This window comes from Plecotus auritus (assembly GCF_963455305.1).
Source record: "Plecotus auritus genome assembly, chromosome: 1".
Taxonomy (NCBI): domain Eukaryota; kingdom Metazoa; phylum Chordata; class Mammalia; order Chiroptera; family Vespertilionidae; genus Plecotus; species Plecotus auritus.
In genome coordinates, this window is record NC_137770.1 from 68800433 (window position 1) to 68809324 (window position 8892).

The 8892-nt window shown below is 42.7% G+C and overlaps 1 protein-coding gene across 1 annotated transcript; it reads left to right on the forward strand.

Annotated features, from left to right (window-relative positions):
• On the forward strand, positions 1–495 carry LOC308235107 (high mobility group protein HMG-I/HMG-Y-like; the record flags this gene model as incomplete). Its single annotated transcript, XM_080643777.1, has 1 exon — positions 1–495. The coding sequence occupies exon 1, from the start codon at positions 181–183 to the stop codon at positions 493–495; it is 315 nt and encodes a 104-aa protein (XP_080499903.1). The 5' UTR covers positions 1–180.
• Between the last annotated feature and the right edge of the window lie 8397 nt (positions 496–8892).

An 8892-nucleotide genomic window follows, 5' to 3' on the forward strand; every position in this document is an offset into this window, starting at 1 on the left:
GCTGGCGCGGCTCCAAGAAGGCATCAGCCTTTGCTACCAGCGGCGGCGGCGGCGAAGACAGGCCGGTCCTCAGCGCCCAGCACCGTCGCTCCTAGCAGCCCGGAGCGCGCACCACAGGCCGGCGGCCGAGCTCGCGCATCTCAGCCATCGCTCCTCCGCCTGCTCCATCAAGAAGGGAAGATGAGCGAGTCAAGTCCGAAGTCCAGCCAGCCCTTGGCCTCCAAGCAGGAAAAGGACGGCACTGAGAAGCGAGGGCGGGACAGGCCGAGAAAGCAGCCTCCGAAGGAGCGCAGCGAAGTGCCAACACCTAAGAGACCTCGGGGCAGACCAAAGGGGAGCAAAAACAAGGGCGCTGCCAAGACCCGGAAAACCACCACAACTCCAGGGAGGAAACCAAGGGGCAGACCCAAAAAACTGGAGGAGGAGGAAGAAGAGGGCATCTCGCAGGAGTCCTCCGAGGAAGAGCAGAGACCGTGCCACCTGCTTCCTCCCTGAAGAGCCATTTCCTTCTGGGACTGGACAGCTCCGCTCCCACTGCCCCCGCTCCCTCCCCGGGCCACCACCACCCACCTGCGCCCGCCTGCACCGCCACACTACACAGCACTAACCCTAACCCTGGTGGCCCGAGTGGGGAACAGTTTTCCTTTGGTCTCGATTCCCAGCACCCTCTCACCCCCACATGCATTCCCCCGGCCTCCTGACAAAGCTGACATCCCACTTAGCTGCACCCCATGCCCGCTGCGTCCCTGTTCCCTGGGTGGTGGAGGCATTGCTGACTGGGCTCCCGGTTTAGGGGGTCTCTTCCCCACTCTTACCTCTGGCTTCCCATTAGGGGGCCTGGGAGGGCTCCCCTGGCCTTAAAGGGGCCTGAGCCCCATCTCACTCTGACATGCCCACTCCACTGTCCGGGCAGCAGCACCTGTGGTCATGGATAGGGTTGTTTGGCCCCAAGATGACCCAATGAACCTGTGTCTCTCACCAGGTGTGGCTCACACCCACTTTCCTTCCTTCCACGAGGTGCCTAGCCCTGCACTAGGTTGAACAGCGCCCCCTGGGGCACAGGAGGGAAGGCAGGAGGGGTGTGAGCCCCTGACCCCATCTGCTTCCACTCTAGGCCTCCAGTTTCCTCCCCCTCACATGGGGCACTAACAAGGAGCGAGCCTTGCCCACTCCCACCCCCTTCTCCTTCCCACCCACCAAGGTTCTGGTTCCACCTTTCCTCTGTTCACAAACTACCTCTGGACAGTTGTGTTGTTTTTTTGTTCCATGTTTCATTCTTAGACATCTGTCATTGCTGCTGCTACCAGCGCCAAATGTTCACCCTCACAGCCTCCTGTTCTGCCCACATTCCCCTCCAAGATGCTCTTGGGAAGGAGCCAGGGGCAAAGCAGGCTGGGAATCGACTGCCCCAGTCCCAGGGAAGTTGGGGCTCTGCCCCTAGGATGCTGCAGCAGAGTGAGCAGGGGAGGGCCTGTGTTGACAGCGTTGAGTGTAGGGCCACCTCCCCCTGTTCTGCCGGGGAGGAGGTAGCCATTATTTGTCCCAGGCTGGGCCTCTCCCTCTGGTTTCCTACTTGCAGTTATTTGAATAAAAAGATATCCTTTTCTGTAAAAAAAGAGAAGGCAATGCCACAAAGAAGAGCTTGCCAGGAGGGGGTTAGGTCGGTCTCTGTCACAGAGGCAAGGACTGCAGAAATGAAGAGCCCTTGGGTCAAGGAAGGAGAAAACTCCTAAAGAATGTTACACAACCAGATTTGAGCAAAGCCCCAGAGTGAGAGAGTTAAGAAGAGATCAGGTAAGCCAGATTAGAGGTAAGAAGAGATCAGGTAAGCAGGAGATGTGGGCGATATTGTGGCTAGCTAGTCCTGCATGCCCCAGAGATCATAGGAGCAGTTATAGCGGGGAATCAAACACCCGCCTGGGAAATTAGCCCTGGGTGGGAAGATGGAAGGAGAATGGGAACAGCAATTGGCAGGGTTGGACTCTATATTACAAGTTGTGATACCCTTTACCAAGCCACTGAAATCAGGATTCATGCCTGGAGGTGTGTAGGTAGTTCTGTACACACAAAAGTTGTATCCACAGCAGTGGGAAAAATTCCAACATGCATCAGGGCAGGTGTATAAAAGGAAGCAGAAAAAAAGTAATAAAAATAAAATAAAAGGAAAGCAGAGAGAATCTGATTTAAAGACCAGAGTGATTTACTTTCAATTTTATTTTTAAATTTTAAAGTACTTTTTTCTAAATTTTCTAAGAATGGCTTTGGCTACATCTCACAACTTTTGTATTTTATTACCATTTAGTTTAAAATGTTTTCCAATATCCATTGTGATTTCTTTTTATACATGGGTTATTTACAAGTATACCTCGTTAATATTCAGATATGAAGATTTTCTAGTTATTATTTTTCTACTGATGTCTTGCTTAATTGCACTGTGATCAGAGAACATACTTTGAATATTTTAATTCTCTGAAATTGTTGAGACTTGCTTTATGACTCAATATATGGTTTGTAGCAGATTATATTTTCTAATGTCTGTAGCAGGTTATATTTTCCCAAATGTCCACAACAGTATCTCCAATGCTTCATGATTTTTGCTAAGTGATATTGCCACTTCTCCATCAAGGGGATGAGATATCTTGAGAAATGAAAAGAGACCAAGGAGCACCAAGGTGTCAGGATATGTGACTAAGGCACCTTCTTGGGTATCTAATCTGGTCAAGACTTCAGAGGATTCTAGTCCCAGCTGTTTCTGACTGCAATCACGTAGGAGACCTCAAATGCAAACCACCTATCTGAGCCATCAACCACAAAATCTTGAGAGATAATAAATTGCTATTTTAAGCTCTACATTTATGGGTAATTTGTAACATAGAAATAGTTATCCTGAATATGATTGATCTGTTTAAATGTTCTATGCATATTTAAAAAGAATTAACAACTGTAACTGTTGGATGTGATGATCTATATATGTCAATTAAGGTAAGTTCAGCCCAGCTGGTGTTGCTCAGTGGTTGAGCATCGACCTGTGAACCAGGAGGTCACAGTCTCATTCCTGGTCAGCCTGGGTGGCAGGCTCAATTCCCAGTATGGGGTATGCAGGAGGTAGCTGATCAATAATTCTCTCTCATCATTAATGTTTCTATCTCACTCTCCCTCTCCCTTCTTCTCTCTGAAATCAATAATATATATATTAAGATAAGTTTATTCGTTTGCATATTCAAATCTATATCCTTAATGATTTGGTTTGTTTTCTATAAATTGCTGAGATAGGCATATTGGAAATCTCTCACTATGATTCTATGTTTGCCTATTTCTTCTTTTAGTTCTGTCAATTTTCAATTTACATATTTTGAGGCTAAGTTATTGGGTGACAGCACATTTAGAGTTGTGTATCTTCCTGGTGAACACAAACTTTTATCATTGTCAAGTAGTCCTCTTTATCTCTAGTAATGCTTTTGCTTAAAGTTTACTTTGTCTGATCTATATATATAAAAGCCTAAATGACCGGTGGACTGTTCGACTGTCCCACTGGTAGTTATGATATGCACTGACCACCAGGGGGCAGATGCTCAACCCACAGGCATGGAAACATGGAACAGACTGATGAATCTCAGAGGGAAGGGGGAAGAGGGGAGGGGGAGGGTAGGAAGAGATTAACCAAAGATCTTATATGCATACTAGAGGCCCAGTGCACGTGCACTGGTGGGTTCCCTCAGCCTGACCTGAGCCCTCTCACAATCCGGGACGCCTCGGGGGATGTCGGAGAGCCAGTTCCTGCCTGATTCCCACAGGCCAGGCCGAGGGACCCCACCAGTGCGCGAATCCATGCACCGGGCCTCTAGTATTAATATAATTACACCAGCTTTCTTTTGGTTAGTGTTTGCATGCTTAGCATTTTCTATTCTAATTTACTTTCAACATTTCAAGAACCTTATATTCTATATTATATATACATATGTGTATATATATGTGAATGTGTATGAAATATATATACTTTTCAACATTCTTATATTTTAAATTTTTTATAAACAGCACACAATTATTTTAAAAACCTAAACTGCCAATAGTGGTCTTTTAATTGAAGAATTTGGTCCACTTACCTTTAAAGTAACTATTGATATATTTAAGATAAATAATTAACATTTCTACTATATATCTTTCCCTAAAAGGGGAAATTTTTTTTCTTGGCAAAGAATGTGGGTAAGTACATTGATGCTTTTCACTTTAAAAACTACTCCAGCCAAAACCGGTTTGGCTCAGTGGATAGAGCGTCGGCCTGCGGACTGAAAGGTCCCAGGTTCGATTCCGGTCAAGGGCACGTACCTTTGTTGCGGGCACATCCCCAGTAGGAGGTGTGCAGGAGGCAGCTGATCAATGTTTCTCTCTCATCGATGTTTCTAACTCTCTATCCCTCTCCCTTCCTCTCTGTAAAATATCAAAAAAAAAAAAAAAAAAAAACTACTCCAAATATATTGTTCCTGTCAATTGAGCTTTTTAAAAGCTTTTGTTCAAGGTCTCAACTATATAAATGTCTTGGATAAATACATTTTTACCTTCAGCTACTCTTGTCTCTTCCAATCCTTTAGGAAAAAAAAAAAAAATGGAGCTGCCATGAACTCTTTGTGTCTTACAGGAGATGATACAGAACTCCATAAATCTACCCAATGTCCCTATACACAATAATCCCAAATTAAGTTTAGAAAGCACTAATTTGATGGTCATGCATCATCTGTGATGACCCACATCCCGCGTGGTTCAGGGTTCAGGCTCTGGAAGAGGGGCTCAGCACAAATGACAGAGACAAGACCAGAAATAATAATTTGGAAATTAGGGGGCCAGGAGGGAGCCCAACCCAAGAGGAAGGACTCCCCTTGTGCTCAGGCCTTGCCATCCTTTCATTCAGTTTGGGATACACCTGTAGCCCTTAGGCAGACAATTTCCAGTAACAGACAAACTATTTTATCAGTAAGGATTTACATGACTATCTGGTCAGAAAGTTGCTTCAGCTACTATTGTCTCGACTAAACAGTTGGTGCATAGCTCTGACCTTTGCCAGGGCTCAAGGGTCACCAGCATTCCAGGCTCCTTGTCCACACCTCTCTGCAGTGAAGACAATAGGCGGCTTCCCACAATCATCTATTTTGTGACAGAAACCAGAATATGCTAGTAATAATAACAATGAAGCTCTATAGCTTTATCATTAAGCACTTACTCAGTGCCAGGTATTGTCCTAAGCACCTTATGTGTACTATTTCCTTAATCCTCACAATTTGCCTATAATTTTGGCAATATGGTCCCTATTTTCCACAGATAGGTTAAGTAACTGGTCCGAGATCACACCTACTATAGCTAGAATTTAAAACAAGACAGTCTGATTCTGTGCTCTCAGCCATTTCTTTATACTACTAGTGAGATGTGATGCCTTCTCTGGTACAGAATGTATGAGTCCAAGTAATATTTATAAGCATGCTTGCTTTGGCATAATACAGAATGCAAGGTAAACAGAAATAAACAGGTTAGGTACTCCAGAAAAGATCAGCATATTTGAATAAAAGTATAAATAGCTTCAAGTGGTATATAATAGTAACAGGATAATAGATATATCACTGGGCCACTAGGTCTTTCACTTGAGTACTTGAGGGAATCACTCATGTCAAATAGGAATTTATGTTAAATAGTATTTCTGGGAATAATTTGTTCCTAGTAAAAATTTATATACTCATAGGTCTGGAAGGGCCCCTAGAGATCAATTATTCCAAACCACTCATTTATAGTAGTAATAGTTACTGTCTTTTGGAAGTGGCATTCTAAGGGCCTTTTACTTTTTATATTATTTATTTATATGCTTATTTTTTATTTATTTTGAGAGAACATTTATTAAAGCTGGGGACAGTGAAACGAGGAAGGGCTTAGAATGGAAGAAGGTACAGGAGAGAGCCCAGGCGGGGCTGCTTTGGCTCACTGGAAAGTTTGAGAAAAGGGGCCTTAGAGACAGGTTCAGGAGGTCAGCCCAGCAGGAGCTGCCACTGCCCATTGCTCCCCTGGTTGCCAGTCTCTTAGGGACCCTGAGAGTTTAGGAGACATATGCTGAGAGGGAAGAAAGGCATGGGTGTGCTCCTGAGAGGGAGAGCACCTTTATATGCTGTTTAATTTTTTAATAATTAAGAACACATCACACATAATCAGAAAAATAAAGTGGTTATTCCTGTGAAGACAATTTAATGGAGAAGAGAATAGGTTTCTCAACAAATGGTGCCAGAATAACTGGATATCCACATACAAAAGAATGAATTTGTACTCCTACATCACACCATATACAATGCAATACTACTTGGCAATAAATAGGAACGCAGTACTAATACATGCTATAACATGGATTAACTCTGAACACATTGTGCTAAATGAAATAAGCCTGTCACAAAAGAGTAGGTTTTATACAATGTTGTTCATATAACATGACTAGAATGGGCAAATCTATATAGACAGAAAGTAGATTAGTGGTGGCTTAGGGCTGGAGGAGTGAGTGTGGGAAAGGGGCATAGGCAATGACTGCTAATGGGCAAGAGGTATGTTTTTAGGGTGATGAAAATGTTCCAAATCAGATCATGGTGATGGTTACACAACTCTGTCTAAAAACCATTGAACCATACCCATTAAAAGGGTGAATTGTATGGTATGTGGTATATCTTAATATTAAAAAGAAAAAATGGCTATTTCATTAAATTGATGCAATATGATTTAAGATGCCATTCATTATTAGTAAACATTAAGGTTATTTTTAGTCAATACTTCACAGACATAAAGAACTAGTATCTTCCATGCAATTCTCTCCCACCGAAAAGGTCAGCAGCCTGTTCATCATCAAAGCCTCAGTTATGATTAGTTTGGAAGTAAGAAACACAAAATAGAGTGCCTTAAACAAAAAAGTTTATTTCTCTGTCACATAAATGTCTTGAGGTAGGTGACTCAGAGCTGGGATGGCAGATATCTCCACAATGCCCTCAGAACCCAAGGATCCTTTCAGTTTCCTGCTTTGCCAACCCTAGGTTATGCTCTTGTTATTGGCCAGCCGCCTGAGTAGGAGGGAGAGGACTGTCTGATAACAAGAGCATACCCTCTCAGCTCTAGTCAGTCTCATAAGAAAGATTTCAAACGAGTGACAGACAAGCAGTGTTGAAGCAAAGCAAGATAATTTATAAAGGAAGCAAGGCAAGCCCTAGCTTGTTTGGCTCAGTGGATAGAGCGTCAGCCTGTGGACTGAAGAGTCCAGGTTCAATTCCAGTAAGGGCCTGAGCCCGGGTTGTGGGCTCCATCCCCAGTGTGAGGCATGTAGGAGGCAGCGGATCGATGATTCTCTGATTATTGATGTTTCTCTCTCTCTCTCCCTCTCCCTTCCTCTCTGAAATCAAAAAAATATATTCAAAAAAAAAAAAGAGAAAAGAAAAAAGGAAGCAAGGCAATCAAAAATTTAAAAAATACACTTGGTGTACAGCACAAGAAGGCACCCAGCTAATCTGAATGTCCCATCTGGTGGAAGTTCAGGGATTTCATACTTTTCTTGTCTACAGATTTCAAGGTTCCTCTGCTGGATATCTTAGAAAATAGACTAAATTTCACGGTCCCCCTTTTACTTTGTTGTGGCTTCTTTCAGAATTTATAAGAGCATCTGGTGATTTTATCTTGTCAAGTCCCAAAATTGCTGATTTATTTGTTCAGTAGGTAAAATAAAACTCCCTCTCCTTTCTCCCTACCCCCTTTCCTATATTCTCTGGTTAGAGAGGAAAGGTATTAATCATTTGCTCTTAAGTGTCCTTGGTTGGGGAAGATAAGGTCTTGCAATTCACAAGCTGGTTCCAAGTTGCCCAAACAGTTTGGCCTTAATTCAGTTTTCCCTTCCACTCACCCAGGAATTTTCCTAGCTTCTTACTATCCTGCCACACTTCTATGGTTCAAATAGTAGCTATCACATTTGAATTCCAAGCAACAGAATGAAAGAAGAAGCAGGAAAAATGGGGGAGACAAAGGGTAGGTGCCAGATGTCTTTAAGAAAGGTTCCCAGATGCCATTTCCACTGTGCATCATTGACCAAAACATGTGACATAGTCATATTTAATTTCAAGTGAGACTGAGAATATGGTCTTTATTCTAGGTAGCCTGTGCCCAGATAGGAATTAGGGGTTCTATCATCCTGGAAGACAGGGAAACAGACATTCAGAAATCACTAGCAGACTCTGCCATTGATCCATAACTTACCTAATGACACAGACCCTACCAAAGGCTAGAAAGAAAAACAACCTGCTCACAAAAGATGAAATTAATAAGATGATAGCATTATAGACTTGAAACTTATATAATCTTTTAAAAAATATTTGTTTTAATTTCAGATAGGAAGGGAGAGGGAGAGAGAGATAGAAATATCAATGAGATAGAATCATTGATCAGCTGCCTCCTGCATGTTCCCTACTGGGGATCGAACCCACAAACTGGGCATGTGCCCTGACCGGTAATTGAACCATGATCTCCTGGTTCATAGGTGGATGCTCAACCACTGAGCCACGCTTATATAAATCCAGGCTTATATAATCTTGTTACCCAATATCACCCTAATTAATTTAATATAAAAAGAAACAAAAAGAAATAAGATGAATTAAGAACTACACACTAAATTAAACAGTATGAGAACTAACTATGTCTAATAGTGAAAAAGCATCAGAGGAGATATGTTTGCATGTCCACAGACAGCCTTTGTTTCTACATAAGAAACATAATCAGTTGAATGTGACTAAAATAAAGCCTTCATGAAAGACAATATTTATTATGTTTCAGGAAAAGATAATTCACATTTAAGGATTTTTTTTTAAAGTTTACGAGTTCAGAAGAGTTTAACAA